This window comes from Desmodus rotundus, chromosome 4, assembly GCF_022682495.2.
Source record: "Desmodus rotundus isolate HL8 chromosome 4, HLdesRot8A.1, whole genome shotgun sequence".
In the NCBI taxonomy this organism is placed as follows: Eukaryota; Metazoa; Chordata; class Mammalia; order Chiroptera; family Phyllostomidae; genus Desmodus; species Desmodus rotundus.
Window position 1 is genome coordinate 6,527,002 of NC_071390.1, and position 20,048 is coordinate 6,547,049.

The following is a 20,048-nucleotide window of genomic DNA, read 5'->3' on the forward strand; positions in this document are numbered from 1 at the left end:
TTCCTCCCCCTGCACCACATCACACAAGGGAGGTGGCTCAGAATCAACCCAGGCCATGTCCGTTGAGCAGATGGGCAGATGGCTGAATGGATGGACAGACCAGTGGACACAAAGCAGAGAGCACACTACGCGATCCACTCCGGGCACTCAGCACCTCCTGCTGCTGACAGCACCGGCCCTTCGGCCTCACCAGCCTCACCAGCCTCACCGCACTGACTCAAGACAAAGGACAGGACCCTGGGCGGGGAGAGGCCCTGAGCCGGGTGTGTTTTGACCAGAAGCCCGTCTCCCACCCTATTGCTGGGTCCTGTCTCTGTCCCCTGTCTCTGTCCCCACTCGTCCCTAGGTTTGGGGGTCCATTTCTCCACCTGATCTTGGCACCTCTGCTTCCACACCTCTAGCTGGGTCCAAGGGCTCAAAGGCAAGCCCTTGGTTTGGAAGAAAAGTGACCTCCTGCAGTACAAAACCTGGAGTTATAGAGCGGCAGGTGGGAATGGAGGGCAGGCCCCTGGGCCTCGGCTGTCCCGGAATATTCCACCCACTCAGAGCTGCGCTGGGCACTTCCAGTCATGCCTTCGCTGGCTCCTCAAAGCTCCATTGCTCCGTCAGCTCCTCATTGAACACCATTTCAGGTCGGATTCCCTTCCCGGCTGCCCTAGGGGCCCAGGGACTCTGGCCCAGATGAGGTCCCAAGCTGAAGCCCTGTAGCTCCTCCCAGCTGTGCCTCAGTGAGCAGGGCTACAGCAGCTCCATTGGCAGCCCCTCTCTTCTGCTGCAGGGCTGGGGTCATCAGGGGTCCCGCCCTGTCCACACCTGCTCCTCCCAGACCGAGAAGGCCGCCTTCTGCTGGACTCCTTTGGAGAGTGAAGTAACAGCCTCCCTCTGCCCATGCTGCTCCCACCAAAGCCAGCAAGACGGAGCTTCTGGGCACACCCAGCCAGCCAACACTGGGATGCTGGGCAGCCGGTTCCTATTCATAGACTGAGACCCGGGTCAGTGGCCTCTGCTTGTCCAGCCAGGATACTGACACCATATCCTGACCCAGGCGGCCCCGTGGGAAGTGGGTGTTACAGGAGGGAGAAAGACCGAAATGAAATGTGGTTTAAGTAAATGAGGAACAAGGCCGGATGGGACCCGTCTGCTCAGGGCAGCATCTTGTCACCAGGCAGCGTCAGCATCTGCAACCTCATGAAAACAGAAAGGATGGTCCCCACCCCACCCACCTACAGCGTTAGCCGCTGAGTTGTGAGCAGCCCAGGAGTTGGCTCTAAGGGCGAGGTTGTGCAAAATTTTTCAAGGGTTGGGCAAAAGGGTCCTGCCCTCAGAGGGGTCAGTGAGAAGGGCCTGCACTCCTTTTCCTGCCCAGGAAAGGCACTTGAGTCTGGGAGAAGTGTTGATAAAGAGATGGGAGCAGTTCAGGGCTGCCCACAGCAGGCAGGCGCTGGGGACACTCACCAGAGCCCCTGGTGAGCCGAGGTCACCTGCTTCTACCCCTCCCCCCATGTTGCATTCAGGACACCTTTTTTGGGGGTGTGTCCCCTGGCCTCCAGCTTCAGCACCACAGAACCAGCTTCCTCCCAGCAGATACTTGGCTGCCTCTCCTCTGTCTCATTTTTTCCTGGTCTGTCCAGGCAGCCCTTAGCCAGGTTTCCAAGTTACCAATTCCTAAGGGGCCGCTGTCCCCAGCAGGCAGAGTGGGAGGTCAGCTCTGACCAGGGGATGATGTTTGCTCAGATTCACGCCCTGCCCAGCCCATGGGCAACACACCAGGCTCTTTGCAACACACCTCCTCCTCCTCCCAGAATCCAAAACCCCGTGGTCAGCCATGGCTGCCTTGGCCTGAGTGAAGGCTGTGGGCTTGCATTCCTGGAAATTCTTTATCATCAGATTCCCAGCCTGGCTTCGGCCTCTTGGAGCTCACTTAATCCCTGCATGATGCTCTCCAAAAAGTTCTGGTAGGCCGGGGAGGGGTGGGGAGGCGCAGGAAGGGAGGGCCTGTGGGAAGCTTGGCCACTGCAGAGGACAGCGTCCCTCCCAGGAGAAGCTCTTTGCTTCGGGCAGGGTTGGCAAGCAGAGAAAGGAAGCTCTCTCTGCTCCCCATGGCCTCTCTCAGTCGCATCTGTTCTCCCCACGGCTAATGGTTACCAGTGGACATGGGGGAGGGGTGGGGTGGAGAAACTCCAGGAGAAAAGCCATTTGTACTGGATTGTGTCACTTCCACAGCAGCATTAGATGCAGGAGGAGGCAGCAGGACGTTGGCCAGCGCGTTCGCAAGAACAGAACATCTGTCAGTTGGTAATAAGATGTCGCCCCTGGCTTTCTTTGTCCAGACACCAGGTCTCGCTGCCCCGCTGCTCCCCTCCCAGGCCCAGATGTGAGAGATGGGAACGGGTGGAGGATGCACCTCCAAGTCACCAGAGCAACAGACACCTCAGACGTGGCCCAGGCTTGGTGACAGTGGCTTCCAGTTCAGCAAAATGACTCTGTCACCCATGCATTTTCAAAACTGGCTTTGAAAACCTCCAGGGAACCACCAGAGGGGAAAAGACAAGGTTTATTGGGATCCCTGGATCCAGGCCACGGAGAGAGTGGAGTGGGCAACACCGGGAAGGTACAGTGGAGGTGTACTCAAGGCACTGGAATCACAGCCACTCTGGTCCCTGTCCCTGCCACCGAGCCAGACCACAGGGCTTGGTTACATGGAGAACTTGCTAACAAAGGAAAACGTCAGATCAGCTACAGCCCAAATGATCACAGACATGGCATCACAGGCCCAAACGGTCCACGCCTTGTTGGCACCATGCCAAATTCAGCTCACTCCCCAGGGCCTGGGGTGGAGACTACCAGGGGTGGTGGCTGTGAAGGGAGAGAGCTCTGCACCCTACCTGGTCAAGTCCTTGGCCAGACCCTGGCAGGAGGCAGTGGGGGCTTCTACTCCATCACCCGCTGAGGCGGAAGGCAAAGATGCGTGTTCTGAGGCCGGGGGACAGGGATCCACACGGGCAGCAGCTGGGGAGGTGCTGGGACACAAAGGGAGAATTATTCCCAGTGGAATTCGGCTCATCAATGGCACATTCATCGGGCCTGCACACCCCACCCGACCCACCCACCCACATGGGATGGGCTATTTAAAGACCCAGCACACTGCTCCCCAGGGCTCCCCACCCGGTTCCTGGACTGGCTGAGACACCGTGGAGGCGCACCTGCCATGCAGCAGCCCCCAGGCCGGGCCAAGGGCTCCTCCCTCCTGGGCTCTGGCAGAACCTGGGGTGTCGGTGATGGAGGCTGCTTGGCTGTTCAGGACATTCTGTGTGAGTTGTCTTGTTTGATTTTTGTTTGGGGGAGAAGGCTTTTATATGACCATTTCTAATAGTTCTTTTATATGCTATGTGACTTGGGAACCAAAATATAACTTTGTAAACTCGCTAAGATTTCCCCCCAAAATCCAAGGGTAAGAAACGTCAAGGCAAAAAGGCTAATGGATAATCAAGAAACCTTGTCCCTGGTGGATTTCCACAGCAGAGCAAGGCCCCTCGCTCAGTGGGTGAGTGCCCCCTGCTGGACAGCCAGGGAAACACCTGGAGTGCGGGGAAACACTAAGGGTTGGGGGGATAGGACAGACGCCCTCAAACACACCCTCAGAAGACAAAAGTCACCATGCGCGGAGCCTACAACAGGTTGATTTTCCCCTTTGGAAAAAAGCAAGGCTAGCAACACCAGCCACAGACTAAAGCCTGGGGCAGTTTTCAGGGGGTGTTGGCTCTCCAGATGTCCACAGAGGAGGTGGTAGGGCTGAAGTGGCCGTGCTGGAGTTACATGACTCAGCACCGAGAGCCTGCACCCAGCCTGACATCCAGCCAGGCCTGGAGGCCTCACAGCCCTGGGGGTGGAGGCTCATTCCTTCCCTCCGGGCGTGAACACCTGCAGGAAGCCCCAGACTGCAGAGACCTGCCAGACGCTTGGGCTTCTGGGTCAGCAATGCCCTGCTAACTTCCATCTCCTCCAACTCCACCTGCAGGGCTGGCTCCCGGCCTGGAGGGCAGCTGCCCAGGGTGGCCCACACCAACCTACTGAAAGAATTCTCAGTCTTGCCCCAAATCCCTGACACAGCTTAACAGGTCTTGCAGCTGGGCCTCTGCCTCAACCCTACGTCCACTGCCCCTGCCCTGCCCCGCTCTGCTCCGCTCCAACTGGCCAGGCCCCCTCCGCACCCACAACACTGCCTTCCCGGGCTTGCCACCCTCTCCCCATACCAGGCCAGCAAGTCCTCAGCTTCCATGCCTCCGCTTGGGCATCACTGGTCAACAGCCACAGAAACAGCGGTAGCTCATCCTCACAGGGTGCCCTGTCCTGGGTGCGCTGTGTTGGGTGCCGAGTCCTGCATGCCCAGCGCAGGATGCCTGGTCCTGCGCTAAGTGCTTCACATAGGTGACCTCCCACAATGCTTTGAGGCAGATGTCATCAAGCCCACTTATCGGAGAAGGGAACTGAGGCTCTGAGATGTGGGGTCACTCAACCAAGGTCACGTAGCTAGTAGGGGGTGGAGCCAGGACATGAACCCAGACACCAAATCCTGAACCACCTCCATGACCATCTACATTTTTAGTTCGGTTATTGTTTATGCTATTATAGTCGTCCCTGCTTTTTCATGTCCACTTTCTAAGAGAGTCCCTTGATATATACCTGGGAGCCCCCGTGCTCCTCCTTGGTGACACAGATCACCGAGGACTTGCGGGCTACTAGGGAGTCTGGATCTCGAGCTCCCTGCGGACAGGGTTGCATCTGTCATATCCACCCCAGCGTTCCCACATCTCGCCAGGCCACAGAGGGTGACCTGGGGAGTCCCAAGGGGCTATGACCAAGCGGGGTGTCGGGAGCAGATGCAGGGCTGGACCCCACGTGGAGAAAAGCAGAGAGCAATGGCCCTGAGTGAGGAAGGCGCGCTCGGACAGAGCCCAGCGGAAGTGCAGAGTGGGTTTGCAGATGGAGCGACGCCGTGCTTGTTCAAACTGTTCACCGTAACAACGTGGACGGTAGCGAAAATAATGCATGTTGTAAAGGAATGACTCAAATAATGCAAACTATTGGGGCTTTTAAGCTCTTTAGGAGCCATTTTCATAATTGGGAAGCCTGTATGTATTCATATTCATAAACAGTAAATAGGCCACTTACGAGCCCAAACTACCCAAATTTAGCTTCCTAAAGAAATCCCAGGGGCCAAGCTGCATGCTCTGCACACCCCACGATGGTTTTAATTCAAACTGAGGAAAGGCATCCAGTTTCCGTTAAGGGTGTTCTATCGACATGCAAGGAAAGAGTTCCACCTCTGAAAACCCCATCAGAGGGGCGGGGAGACTGCCTTGGACCAGTGCCCTCAGAACTGGGCCCACTCTGTCGGGTGACAGTGTGAAAATCACACTGCTCTGCCTAGGATGCCCCACGCTGCACGCAGCCCCCACCCCTGCAAATGCCCTGGGCTCCGCTGGGCTCTGTGGCCCCTTCCAGCCTACAGACCAAGCACCTTCCCTCTGCTGGCCCCGACCACCAGGGCCCCACCCTTCCTGCCCAGGCCTGCTCCCATGGGCCAAAGGCACCAAACAGATGACTCAACAGCTCTTTCAGGAATGTCACCTTCCCTGCCTCCAGACCTCCAGCCTGCTGTTGGCCCGGGGAGGTCAGGCCCCAAGAGGGAAATGCTCAGTGACTCACAACCGAAGCTCTGACACATGGACCCCCACGGACACCTCCTGCCCCCAACAGGACTCCTTCTCTTCCCTCCTAATCCCCCTCCCCCCCTGAATTTCCCTGGTTCGGTGAGCGGCACCACCAGCCAGCCAGGCCCTGGCACCTGAAGCCGGGATGGTCCTCTAATCTCCTTCCGGTTCTCTCGCCCTCTTCCCCCATCATCACCTCCCCTTCCTGGTGAGTCATCTCCCTTCTCCGCCCGAAAGCCTCTCTGTCCTGGCCACCTCTTCGGGTCCTGGCCTGAGCCTCTCAGAGCAGGGCTCCTACACACCTCACCTCTGCTTTGGTCCCTGCACATCTAGGTCCTTTCCTTGCCTAACACCGCCCCCCTCCACACCTCCCTCCCACCTGGGAAGGCAGATGAGATTCCCCAGCCTCCAGCTCCTACAGCCCGTCTCTGTCCCCTCCCAGGTTTGTCTTCTCCCTCCTCTAACCCACCTGAGCCAGCCCCACAATGCTCCTGGTCATTTCTGCCTCTGTGTCTTTGCTCCAGCAGACTCTGCCCTGAGTACCCACCCGCCTCTCTCAATCCTGCCCCTAGCCCCACCCACAATCCTCCTGAGGTGCCACCCAAGCCTTGCCCACCCTGCTCTGCCATGCTGGGCCGGGCCCGACCTCTGAGCGTCTGTTTTCTGCTAACATGTCCTTTTCTCCTACTGGAGTCTCCGCCATCCTGGTCTAAATCGCTCAGCACAGCGCAGCCCCTTCCCTCCCACCCCTGGCTTCCCGAACATGCCACCAACAGGCCACCAACAGTGGGACAACTGTCCTAGTTTTTTGGAGTCCCAACCCTCTGAGGCAGGACCAGCAATATAATCTGGAGGCTGAATGGAGTGCGAATGAATGCAAGTGAAAACGTGAGCCCCCAGTTCTGAAAGGGTTAGAATTTCAAAGACGGCAACATCAGAGCACCAAACCAGGCCCAGGGCACCCATGAAGCCAGCCCTGCTTCCAGACCCCTACCAGGAGCTTCCACAGGTTCCCTCTAAGCCCCCTGAGCTGCCAGAGTGCCAAGTGGCCAGAGCAGAGAAGCAGCAAGGACAGACAGTTCCTGTCTCTACCCAAGTCTCCCTGGGGCAACAGTGACTCATCTTAAACGCATGATTCTCTGGGAGGGAGCTGGGCCCTTCCCAATACCCAGTACCACTCCCAGTCCTCTGGGAACTCCGGACAGCTGCCACCCCCGACCCTGGGGACAGGAGCAGCACAGAGGTGGGGTCTGCACATCTATTCACCTTTGACCTCTGCAGGGTATTTGCATTCTTTTCCCTGGGCCCAGGTAGGGTAGGGTGACTTTCTAGTCGTACAAATCCAGATCCCTTTTCCCACTTGAGTTAATCAACTTTTTTCCACACCTCATTGGAATAACAGAAGGTTGAATTCAAATTCACGTAGTGTCTACATTTTTGGAAGACGAAGGGAATGATTTCATTTGCGTGTGTTATTTTCCTTTAAGAGAAGAGTTGACAAAGAAGGCGCACAAACCACCCTACTGTTCTCAGACAGACATGACTTATCGATCAAAGCATTCTCTCTGCGTGGGCCCCGCTGGATGAGACCCCAGGACCTTCCCAACCCAGATCCCCAGGGGACCACTACTAATGGGTCAGAGGGGGCCTCCCCGATTCTGTGCCTCGCCAAGGTCCGGGCGCAGTGCCCGCCCACACAGGGCCGGAGAAACGCAGCCTGACCGCCCCGCAAGTCCAGCTGCAGCAAGTCGCCATCAGCAACTGCTGTCTTTTGATTCTCCGTTCAGAGCTTTTGAGTCCTTCTTGGCAGATCCCTCACTGAGCTGATAACAAATTTCATTTCAGAGATCAGCTAGAGTTGCCAAATTAAGCCCGTGTCCGGGGACAAACACCAAAGTGACCCTGGCTGTCACAGAAGGGTGATAACGGCCCCCAAGATACAGGCCGAACATATCAGGTCCTGTCGGGCCAGATGGGCGGACAGAGTCTTATCTCCCATTTCGCATCACCATCTGGAAGGGATTAGCACAATGGCCTCCCTCACAGGCCTCTTGGTTTTTTCCTTCTTGAAATCCCCAAGTGCACACAATCACGTAATAGGGCGAGAGCCGAGGCCAGAGACAGCTCAGATGGAAAGTGAGATGCAGGCTACAGAAAGAAAGTGCTCCGAAATTGTTGGTTTGGGGAGCTAAGCGTGGAAGGTCGGAGCACTGGACAGGCAGCCCAGCAGAGCCTGGGATTTGAACAAACGAGTCTAGCGACGGCAGGTAGAGCACGCACCTCGGAGACGCAGCCTCTGAACAGCGACAAAGGCAAAACCAGAAGGTGCCCAGAGAGGCTTTCAAATTGGCTGGAAACTCCAAGGCAGACCCATCGAGCTGTTTCGAGGGGCCAGAGAGATCAACCAGCATGTGAGCCCCAGCCCACGTGAGAACAAGAACAACCCCCAACATCGCTGACGGCCAGCCGTGGGCGGCTGCGCACAGTTAACCCTGAACTGGCGCAGAGGTTCCTTCCCAGCATCGTCTTACCCCCTACCCCTCCCAGAGCGAGGAGATGGAAATTACTGTCAAGCTTGGCTCAAGGGAACCTGAATTAGGAAGGAAACATTAACTAAGGAAAAGTCGTAAACAGCATCCCAAACTATGCGAGAGGCTTTCATCTGGGTTGGATGGTCCAGGCCATTAATTCCCACCACCTTCACCTGCAGCTCCCTGGGTCCTCTTTGCAGGTACGAGATGTACCCTGGTGGACCCTGGTTATAGGGAACACAGAGATGGGGAGACAGACGACCAAGGAAACTGGCCTCAGACAGACCAGATTTAACTATGCAGAAAGTCACAGTCTACCCACACGGATAAAGCAGTTCACGAGCCATGAAAAAGGCAAACCACAAAACCCTGTGTTAGTGTGAACCGTACAAAACCGTCAGTATTTGACAATTGCCAAAATGGTGATTCATGTCCTTCACCAGCATAGCCAGCTGGACCTTGGAAAGTTGAAGGCTCTGAACAAATAAATCGGCACACCCCAATTTGCTCAGTGCGCTGGGTACTGGTTACACAAATCTGTTTCCCGAACTTCTCTTTAATGGCACAAAGGAATTCTGCTATTTGGAGACGACTTTTAGGTGATCGTTTCTCTAAATGGAGAAAATAATGCCTCCATTTTATGCAGTTTTTGATAGGGGTTTGCCCGAACAAAGGTTCGGCTCACCTTTGTGAGGTAGTTGCACCCACCCGTGCACCCCCATAGCTGACGGACAGAAAAATCTGCTGTGCGAACAGATGAAACCAGAATAAACCGCATGCTTCGACCAAGAGAAAAAACAGAAGCTGTAAGTCAGTATGAATTCCTTGCACTTTCAACTGTGAGAAGTTCTGAAAGTCTCTGTACACTCCCTGGCTCTGACGATAAGCAGGAGCTGCCCGTGCTCCTGCTCTCTGAGCAGAAAGCAGAGATGGATCACTCAGCCACCAGCGGCTGGGACAGGTGTCCCCAATCGTGGGACGGCCAAAGCTGTGAACGGCCAGGCAGGTGAGGACGAGACTGCAGTTCCCAAGGGCGGACCCCAGACCAGCAGCAGCAGCAGCAGCAGCCTCACCTGGCACCTTGGGGGAGACACAAAGTCTCAGGCCTGTCCCCAGGACCCCCTGAAGCAGAAACTGGGGTGAGGCAGCAATCTGAGCTGTAACCAGGTTATCCTGACATTTGCTGAAGCGTGACCCCCATGGGCGTGAGTCAGGCGAGTGGTTTTCCAGCTGTGCCCACGGAAGCTGGCCAGATCGTTAGAGACCACGCTGTCTGGGTTCCCAGACAGGTTTCGGATGCACCCGGAGTGCCCCGTACCGCTATTTAATACACGGTGAAACAGCTGGAAGGTTCCATTTGGAAAACAATTCTGCTGCTTTAAAAAATTATTTTTGAAAATTCTGAACAGATGGGGCCCTGGCTGGTGTGGCTTAGTGGATTGAGCGCCAGCCTGCGAACCAAAGGGTCACCATTTTGATTCCCAGTCAGGGCACATGCCTGGGTTGCGGGCCAGGCCCCTAGTAGGGGGCACAGGAGAGGCAACCACACATTGATGTTTCCCTCCCTTCCTCCCTTCCCTTCTCTAAAATAAATAAATAAAATCTTTAAAAAAAAAGAAAAGAAAAGAAAACTCTGAATAAATGGGAATATAAGTACCCATGGGCAATCTAGTCCTTTGCAGAATGTTCTCAGAGGTCTGGACTGTGTTTCCAGCGCCATCCAGGGAAGCCACAAGTAAAATGGGAGCTCGACCACTTTAAGTGTGTCCTGGGCTCTTCCCTGAGAAGGGAGTGAGTTTTGATGTCCTCCAGGGTTTTAAGAAAGAGAAGGGTGGTCAAAATTCCTTCCCTTTTGTCTGAGAACCACCTCCAAAATGGGGTACCCCCACTCTGCTTCCCCGCTCAGAAAGAAGAGCTCTGCACAGGGAAGAGACAGCGGCAGAGAATTCGTGGCCAAAGGGAGGGAGGAAGGGAGGGGCCTGCTCTGTTTCTCTCTCCAGTGGCTTAAAGCCAATGCTCCAGCCCACTTTTTAAAATAATTCTTTTTAAAACATATTCTTAAAATTTTAATTGCAATTTATATTTTTTATGCAAAATACCAGCTCTGCTTCTGCGGGGAGGCCAGCCTCCCCTCCACCCAGTTTTCTTCCCCTCCAGCCTTTCCATCACACTCTCTGCCTCTCCTGGCCTGACTCCACGCAGGAAGTGGTGGTGGTGGGGTTCCACAGGTGGTGCTGTGGTCTGAATATTTGAATCCCCCAAAACTCACAAGTGGGAATCACAGTCTCTAAGGTAAGGTGATATGGTCACGAGGGTAGGGCCTGAGTCGGGGCTGCACACAGTGAACAGGGGAACCATGGTGGGTGCTGGGGCTGCGGGGCGTGATGTACGAGTGAGGGCGGACTGGTGGGAGACGAGGCAGGAGAAGCCATCCCACCCCAGGCCCAATTGCCTGGCAAGAGCACGAGGACCTGGCCCCTCCACCTGTCTGCGCTGCCGGCTCCTCTCCTCTGACCACTGCCCAGAAAAAGAACAGGCAGCGAACCAACTGGTGCCGGGGAGGCCAGAAGGCAGCCAACTAAGTCACTCCCTGAAAAGGTATAAATAGTACGCTATTTCTCCTGGAGGACTCCTCTTGTAAACAGAGGTGCCTGAAGACCGAGAGGGAACAAATCTCTGAAGTGGCCTTTGTTGGGGGGTCTGCTGGTGTCTCCTCAGGTCCCCCCTAAGGCCCCAGCCCCGTGCAGGAGGCACGCAGACCTTGTGCCAGGGTGGGACTGCCTGGAGGGAGGGAAAGGGGCATGGGGAGGGGCAGCCTCAGGGACTGGGCCCAGCCTCCACCTTACCTCTGGGCTGTCAGGTCGGTGGACACCTGGCCAATGACAGCACCAGGGTGGGAAGAGGCAGCTAAGAGTGGGTTTCCGAGGTCTTCACAGGCAGCCGGCTGGGTGACATCATCTGCTACAGGTGAACTAGGGAGAGAAGAAAACACTAAGGCTCAGAAATGTTCTTTGAAGTTTCATCTGGACCCTAAGCAGGGCCTCAGTTTCCCCTTCTGTAAGTGAAGGGTCAGGCGCTGGTCCGGGAGGGTCTGTCACCGCTCCGAGATGTGACAGTACAGAGGCCTGGAGCGAGAGCCTGGAAGCTTTAGAGCGATTTGATAGAGTAATTTATGTCCGCTGAATAAGCGGTACACGTCAGGGCTTGCTGTGTAGGCCTTGACCCATGTTCTCAACCAGGGGCGACTCTGGCCTCTGGGGACATCTGGCACAGTCTAGGACAGTTTCTGGTTGCCACAACTGGCGGGGGAGGTGCTACTGGCATCTACTGGGTAGAAGCCAAGGATGCTCCTGAACACCTCACAATGCACAGGGTGGCCCCACAACCAGAAATTATCTGGGCCAAAATGCCAGTAGCGCCAGGGTCGAGAAACCCCGGCTTTGTGTTTTGTGTCATTTTCTAGTAACCCTCCAGATTGAACTGCATTTTCAAAAGTTCTGCTCTGCGCTAAGGCAGAGAGAAAAACAACAGAGGCCCTCACCGACTGAGAAGGTCCGCTCCACACAACCTCTGAGAGCTGGCTGCCTTTGCAAGTTTGGAGAGACACAGATCACGGGCCCTGTCACTGTCACCCACATCAGCTCATCCTGCAGGAAGCCCCTCTCATAAGCAGTTACTTCTCGGTAGTTCGTCGGAGGGCTGTGAGTTCCATGCTTTCTGACCAACTTGGCCCTTTAGCAACAAGTAAAGGGACAGTTGTTTCCACCCTGGAGCAGAGAGTGGCCGGGTAGCAGCTCCATGCTGGGAACAAGGAAGAGGTGGTCCCTGCCTTCGAGGAGCTTAGTCTTAGGCAGGAGTCAGCCGTTTTTATGTATTTGTTTTAAATTTTACTTATTTTTAGAGAGAGGGGAAGCGATGGAGAGGAACTCCATTGGTTGCCTCTCACATGCCACCAGCGTGGGACCCACCCCACAATGCAGGCATGTGCCCTGACTGGGAATAGAACTGGTGACCTTTTGGCAATCCACTGAGCCACACCAGCCAGGGCAGGAGTCAGACATGTTTATTTGGTAACCATTGTAGTAACCACTCAGAAGGAAAGGCACAGATGGCTATGAGGGCACAACCAAGAGGTCCGGGCCCAGAGTGGCATCAGGGAAAAGTAAGCGGGGGCCAGGCAGCCAGCTCAGTGTAGCAAATGCTTCCCGACGCTCAGTGTGCGCCAGGAACGGTTAGTCCACGTGCTCACGGATATCACCATACCTGATCCTCAAGTAACCTGTGAGGTGGGTGCTATCACTATCCCAACTTCACAGACATGGAAAGTAAGGCACAGAGAGGCTGAGTAACTTGTCCAAAGTTGCACAGAAGAACAGAGACAGAACCAGGACACATACCCAAGCCTGACTCCAGGAGCCAAACACTTAACCAGCACACCAGGCTCTGTCTCAGAGGTTGAAGAGTAAGAAAAAGGGAGAGTGGCCTCTGGTACAGGAGGCACGTAGCTGAAAGCCCCAAGTCAGGAAGGCGTTTGACATTCTGGAGAAATGCAAAAAGGGCGTTGTGGCTTCTATACATGAAGAGGTCTAGGCAGGGGAAAGCTGGGCAGGAGCCAGATCACAAGGCCAGGTCCAGGTACTGGGACTTGATTGTTAGCTGAAGAACCAGCCCAAGGCTTCAATCAAATGATCAGCCACAAAGAGCTACCCTTGACATTGAGATGAACGAGAGACAGGGAAGCCTAGGTGCATTTCCCAAAACTAAGTTCTCAGTACAATCAGACTGACACACACCGGACCAGCACATGTGTGCACCACCCTCTACTGTTTATTCCCCAGGATCTTTCGATGTTTCCTTCTCCCTCCACGGTTCCCACCCCCACCTCAAATCCTCCAGAACCTGATCCTGCAGCCCTAAGGCCACGCCCCAGGAGTCAGCCGGAGGTCGGAGCGAAGGCAATTGACCAAGGAGATAGGATGGCAGGGACCCTGGCTGTCTTTGCTGGATCACGATTCGGAGAATCCTAACCTACAGGCAATATTGACTTTCCAAAGTCTTAAAACCTGAGAGGACAAACATCACCCGGGAGTTCTGGCAACACACACTGAAAGCCATAAAAGACGTCGTTTTGTCTGACACAGCCATTCTTCCAAGAATTTACTCAGGACATGATTAAGGGCGTGAGCAAAGAGGCTGATCATAGCTGTGACCAGAAGAGCAAAACAAAGACGCCCAACAGTAGCAGAGAGTTCATGAAATTAAGGCACAGACACGGAATGGACTCATTGGCAGCTGTTTAAAAAAATAAGGTAGCTCTCCATGTATCTAGAGGTAAATGTGCCCAATAGGAACTTAAAAACAGGTTTAAAAACTACTGGCACCACGATCCAGATGTCCTGTGCACATGTGACTGATGTGTCTGTGTGCATGTGTACATGCATGTATAAACACACTCAGGAGAGCAACAGAATGAAGAGCACCCGGCCGCATGGAAGAACACACGCCAAGGTGTTCATGGAGTGAAATGATGGGTGCTTTCATCACCTTCGTTGAATTTATCTCTATTTTCTACTTCTGGGCTGAACATGTACTGGTTTTATAAATAAAACAAATAAGAAAACACATGTAAGGAAAATCTGAAGTGCCAGGGAACATCTTGGGTTCCCAACTCAGGGAAAGTGTGTAAGACATGGGGCAGGCGAGAGAAGCGCCGTCCTTCCCCACCTCTGTATTCAGACTTCCCGCTGAGCACGCACTCAGACTCGCCAGCCACGCCTCGCGCATCAGGCACCAGCAGGGACAGTGAAGGCCGCGGGGAGAGTGTTCTAGGTAACAGACACCTGCCCACACACTCCAAGGGATGGCATTTTTTTATTGGAACTCTTTGGGACAGAATTATTTTTCATAGCATATTGGACATGTCCCTGATTTTTTAAACAGAGAATCTGTGCACATAATTCAAACGTTCTCCAGGACATGTGATCGGCATCTTGAGCAGCTGGGACGTGAGTGAGGAAGGGCACTACGGCACAAAAAAGACAATCACAAAGCAAGTCAAGAGGCCTGGATGCTCGAGCGGCCCCACCTTGGGGTCTCAGCGGGGTGACTTCCCGTCTGGGCAAGTCAGGGCGCTGGACGCATGACCGCTGAGGGCTCTTCCAAGCCAGTCTGGCCCCTCCCTCAGAGGCTGGCAGCCAGGCTCCTGCTTTCCAGCCCATCTGACCGTGACTTTGCCTTCCAGTTCCCTGCTGCTAATGTGCTGCAGACTGACATGGCTGAGGTGTCAGAACAGTGTGTAAGTCAAGAATTAATGAGCTCTGATAAAGGTTCACTGACCTCCCATACAGTGTAATTATAACTGCTTTAGAATAAACATGGATGTGTGTGTATACAGATACATTAGAGAGAAGCACATGAAATTGCTAAAAAAACCCCCCAAACCCTGTAAAATTCACATTGTACCATCAGCCTGGGGCCTTCAGTCTTACCTGCTAGGGATCTGGTTATGCCCCAGGGTGAAGGACTGAGAGAGAGCCAACTCTGGGGACGTGGAGGGACTCACAAAGCAGCTCTCTACGGACCAGCTAGAAGACACTATAAATGGCTTCTAAATGCTAACAGTGTGGGTGCTGGGACCAGAGGGACTGAAATATTTTTCAGAGGGAAAAAGGAATCTGTCAGAGATCTAACCCTCAGCTGCTGCCACCAGCTGCTGGGGCCAGCCCACTATAAATTTAGGCAGGCCAGCAAAGGGTTGATTTTCCACTCTGGAATGTCAAGGTGGAAGCTTGGATCAAGTGCTTCCCCAAAAGGCTATGAGTCACCCCCCCTTGGAGACAGAGGCAGACAGGGTTCTGCTTCTAAGAGGAAGACATTTGCATTCCAGTCTACAAGGCCAACACCTTCAGTTCTATATGCAGGACCCAGGCCACAGGAAGAGCTCCGGGCGGGCCCCAAGATGAATGAAACGGGATCAAAAGTAGTAGTAGTAATAGTAATAGTAATAATAATAATAATAATAATAATAATAATAATAATAGATGGGCAGGAGGAAACTTCAGGAGGTGATGGATATATTATGGCCTTGAAGATGACAATGGTTTCACAGGTATAGACTTATCCCCAAACTCACTTACATTATAAAAGTTAAGTATGTACAGCTTTTATATGTTGATCATACCTCAGTAAGAAGATTTTTTAAAAAAGATTTTACTTACTTATTTTTAGAGAGAGGGAAATGGAGGGAGAAAGAGAGGGAGAAAAGCATCAATGTGTGGCTGCCTCTCATGCGCCCCCTACTGGGGACCTGGCCCACAACCCAAGCATGCACCCCGACCGGGAATCAAACCAATGACCCTTCAGTTCACAGGCCGGCGCTCAATCCACTGAACTGCACCAGCCAGGGCAGAAGATTTTTTAAAAATGGGGATCTCACATTCCAGGGTTGGCTAACCAAGAGCAGGGCAAGTTCAAAGTCTAAAGCAAGGAGAACTGTGAAGGGTGGTAACAGAAGAACAAACTGTCATAGGAAAATGGGCTTCTTTCAGGCTGGGGCAAGCTGGGAAGGTCCCAGAGGGACAGAATCAAGCCAGGTACTTCAACTGGCAGACATGTGCAAGGGCTTTCCAGAAAAAAATAATAATAAAAAAAGGAAGCTTCTCCCTCCCTCTCCTTGATGGTTTGGTGGAAAGCCAGTAGTTCGGCCTCCCCTCCCTCCCCTTGGGCACAGCAAGGAAGGTGCACAGAAGGGACAGGTTCTGCAGTGGCAGGGAGGGGACTGGAGTCTTAAGGAAATCATCACCTACAGGAAGATTAGCAGAAAAACAACACATCAACGATAATGGGAGCCAGGTTCTTGCGGCAGAGAAGGATTCGCTTGCACGAAAGCTGAGTCGGCTCCACAGAGCTCTCAGGGCTGGGGTGCAATCAGAGGTATCAGGGAGACACGGAACTAGAATTAAAGGGGTGTGTGAGTGTGCACATGTGTGTGTACATGTGCAGACACCTATTTCCCAGCTCTGTGCGGAGAGGGGTACGTCAAAAGGACGTAAGAGCCACATCAAAGAGCCTGACACTGGCCAAGTCTGAATCTGGGAATAATTTAGCATAAAAAACATGGATGCTAATGGATTACAACCCATCGAGAAACAGAATAATCCAAGAGTTCATGTAAATATAAAGACATGAGCAAATGCATAAATAAAGGAGGAGAGAAAGCTCCTCCTTCCAGTACAATGCTAACCAGTACATGCAGGAAGAGGGATGAAAACAGAGAATCGCCATGAAGCTCCACCAGGGTGGTGGTCAGGTCTGGCAGGGGCCCCTGGAGGAGGCTGGGCAGGTGGACGGAACAGGTGTGAAGAAGTAAAGGACACCGGTGTGGAGTACCTTCCCAGCACACACTGACAGGTCCCAAGGGGAGAGTGGTGACTTCAGGGTGGAGAAACCTGGAGGGCACCAACTAGGCCCGGTGTTGCCCCAGCTTACCGTCCCCAGGGGTGGGACGGTCCTCACCCTGTGCTCCAGGACATGACCCCCTGGGAAGAGCACAGCCTCACTGCTGGGGGACCCCTGACCCAAGCGAACAGCTGGGCGCTGTCATCAGTGAGCTCTGGGAGAACACAGGTTGAGGGACACTTCCAGACTGAAAGGGCCGTACTCTGCAAGGTTGTGAAAGGCAGGGAGACACCGAGACGTTCTTCCAGACTGAAGGGGCGCCTGTGGGCGCACAGAGTGTGGCGCATGCTTTTGGACTGGATTCCCGATCAGATGGGGAAGGGGGCGGTGCTGGTGAATCCGAACGGGCTCTGAAGACCGGACAGTGCCGCCACACGGTGACTTCTGGAATGGATGGAGGTATTGGTGTTGTCCTGGACAGTGTCCTTGTTTGGGGGAAGTGAACACTGGAATGTTTTGTTTTCTTTTGTTTTGTTTGGAGGGGACAGCTTCATGTCTGCACCTTGCTCTCAAATGATTCAGAAAACGAGTAATAATAATGGATATCTATCCCTATATATATCCATCCATAAGCATATTTATGTACAGAGGGGGTGGCAGAGCATGTATAGTAGATTGTGAACAACTGAGGAATTTGGGCAAAGAGAATAGGGAATTCTCTGTACTGTTCTCGCAACTTTTCTGTAAGTTAGACATTATTTCAGAAACAAACGGAAAACACCCTGAGCAAAGGCCTGCAGGCACCTGCAGAGCTTGATTCAGGTTCAAGAGGACAAAGGGGCCAGGGCCAGTCATGCAAGAGGCTTCCTGATGTCCACCCAGCCCCGGGTGTGGGAGGGAGGGACACAAGGAGCAGTCAAGACGACCTGGGGCTTGAACGCGCCGTGGGTTGGAAAGCCCCGATACGAGCCCAATGCCTCATATACAATACCTTGATCCTCCCGTGCTACTATTTGCTTAATACTTATCTTTCAGTGAAGTCAGTTGTTCAATTTAAAGGAATTCACATCATTCTAAGTAATACCACCTGTAGTCTGTGGTTCTGGTGTGCTGCTTCTACTTTTTTCCTAAGACCGAGGAATACCATATCACTCTCACCACGACCAGGGGCCCTCCGAGCTCAGGTCAAGGTCCTTGGGAGCTGCATACCACACTTTGCAAACACCACCTTCACTCTCACCAACACAGCAGAAAGATGGCCCCGCACCGCTCACAACTGCTCACTCCTTTTTTAAAAAAACAAAGGCCAAGCCTGTCATAAATCGACAAAATAAAGTCTTCTGAGATCTCCCATCTTTGGGAGTTGCTGGCCAGTGACTAGCGGGGCGTGACCCAGCCAGCGAGGGTGAGAAGCCTTAGCAAAGGCGTGTCTCAGGTGGAACACACGTGTGGGCTGTGTTCAGCTCTCCCTGTTCCGACACAAAGCCTCTGTTCTGGCACGAGGAGCAGATACCCCCGGGTTCGCTTCTGCTCCTGCCTGTGAAGGTGCGCTCACTGGGTACCAGCTCCGGGGCCCTGGCACCTCCTCAAAAGGCTTTGCTCTTTTAGTCCCTATGTAGAACAACTCGTCCTTTCTTGATCTGGCAAATGATGAGTGGGACAAGTGTGCCTGGCATCCCTGCGAGCCAGGGCCAGGGGCTGGGCTGGGCGGATCAGCAGATTCCTAAGCACAGAGAGTTCTACTGTTCCCGGGGGCAGAGACGGGTGGAGAGACTGGGCGAGTGGAGGGGCAGGACCAAGGTCTCGAGCATGCTGGCTTATGGTTGATGGTAGAATTTTAACATATACTAAATATTGGGACAAATTTAAATAATGACAATGAGAGTTCTAGTGCTAATAATAAATGCCAGTCACGAGAGCAGCTAGCATTGGTGGGTGCTCGTGTCTGCCAGGCATTACGTACCCTCCCTGCCCACCCTGGCTCATCCTGCCCTTGGAGAGGGGCGGAGGGTGGCAGAATTCGAATCCAGGTCCAGGAGCCCAGGCTCCAGGCAACCCCACGGCATGTGTGCCCAGGACCTGGCTGGAGCTGGGACGGCTCCCATGGGACCATGGAAAGAAGCTTGTCTGAGAGCTCTGAGTCAGGGGGAACAGAGAAGGACTTTTCACTCCCAGACTTAAAAAAAAAAGAGTCTACAATTTAAAGATTTAGCCTTCAGTTAAAAAAAAGTAATTAAAAATTACTTTTAATTTTTAAAAGTAATTTTAAAACAACTACTCGTATTTGTACAGCATCTCAGAGCTTTGCCAAATGCTGCCTTTTATGTTCTTCATCCCCCTCCCCTGTGTAGACAGACGGCAGACAACTTATTTTATGGACTAGGAGACTGAGACTGAAGGAACTAAGAACCTTGGCAAAGAAACACAGGGGCGAGAACCAGGCCTCGGCCACAGACTTCGTCCTCATTACAGGGGCCCAGGCTGTCTCCCTGGGCCTCTCGGCCAGGAAACTGTGGGCCCCACAGCAGGAGAGGGCCCCTCTGCTTTGCTCCCTGCTGCATTCTCAGCCCAGAGTCAGCAAGGCAAACACTCACAGGGATGGATGAACTGGAAGAAGCAAAGCCACAGGGTAGCAAGCTGGTGGCATCATCAATGAGGTCACCAAGTTCCAACAAGGAGGTTGGTATGTGATGTTTTATACACTTAAAACTGAATATTAGTCCATTTCCATTATGAGCTGTGCTTTTCATACTTGGAGCCACATTCTTTAGACCTCATGCAAGGAGCAAGGGCTTGTGTCTGCAGTTCCAGAGGTGCTGACCCCAGAAGGGACAGCTGGGAATGCGACCAGCTGAGCACAGCACTAGGCATGAGGGTACCGGGAGAAGTGAGGCAGGGTCTTGTCAGCCCTCAAGGAGCATGCGTGGCACCTGGCCGACCGACCACAAGACGACCCGGGAGCTGTCAAATGCAGGCTCCAGGGCCGGGTAACTCACAGGTGAGCCGGCTTCGGTCAAGGTGCGTAAGAGAACATGGGACCTTTTCCTGTTTTGTGTGAAGCCGGCAGCCATAGGAGCCTGAGGGTTTTGAAGGTCCTGCTGGATTCCAATATGGCCCAACTCTTTCCATCCCTTCTCGCTTTGGAATGTGCCCCCGTAACTGTCACGAGGTGAAACCAGCGCTGTACCCTTGGGATGTCAGACCCAAGCGGATGGCCCCATTCAGGAGCCATCCACTCTGAGTGACATGGCCCCCAGGACAGCTCCTGGGCCTCAAGGATCCACAGGGACATGGCCACACAGTAAGCAGAATGAGAGGGACTGGAAGTGGGCAAACCTGTACAGGAGCTAGGGAAGGAACCGCTTTCGCCTTCTCGGTTATCCCCCAGACTTGTTCTCTGGGGGCA

At 53.6% G+C, this 20,048-nt stretch overlaps 1 protein-coding gene across 16 annotated transcripts in view; it reads right to left on the bottom strand.

Moving 5' to 3' along the window:
* TACC2 (transforming acidic coiled-coil containing protein 2) overlaps positions 1-20,048 on the bottom strand; it is a 175,165-nt gene that overhangs the window by 79,305 nt on the left and 75,812 nt on the right. For 11 of the 16 annotated variants that reach the window (XM_045191303.3, XM_053923123.2, XM_045191304.3 and 8 more), the window contains 2 exons: positions 11,092-11,217; positions 2,886-3,020 (listed from right to left, as the gene is read on the bottom strand). In XM_045191303.3, coding sequence (XP_045047238.2) covers positions 2,886-3,020; positions 11,092-11,217 — 261 coding nt within the window. The remainder of the gene's footprint in view (positions 1-2,885; positions 3,021-11,091; positions 11,218-20,048) is intronic. The other 5 variants (XM_045191312.3, XM_024555514.4, XM_045191311.3 and 2 more) reach the window with 2 other exon arrangements.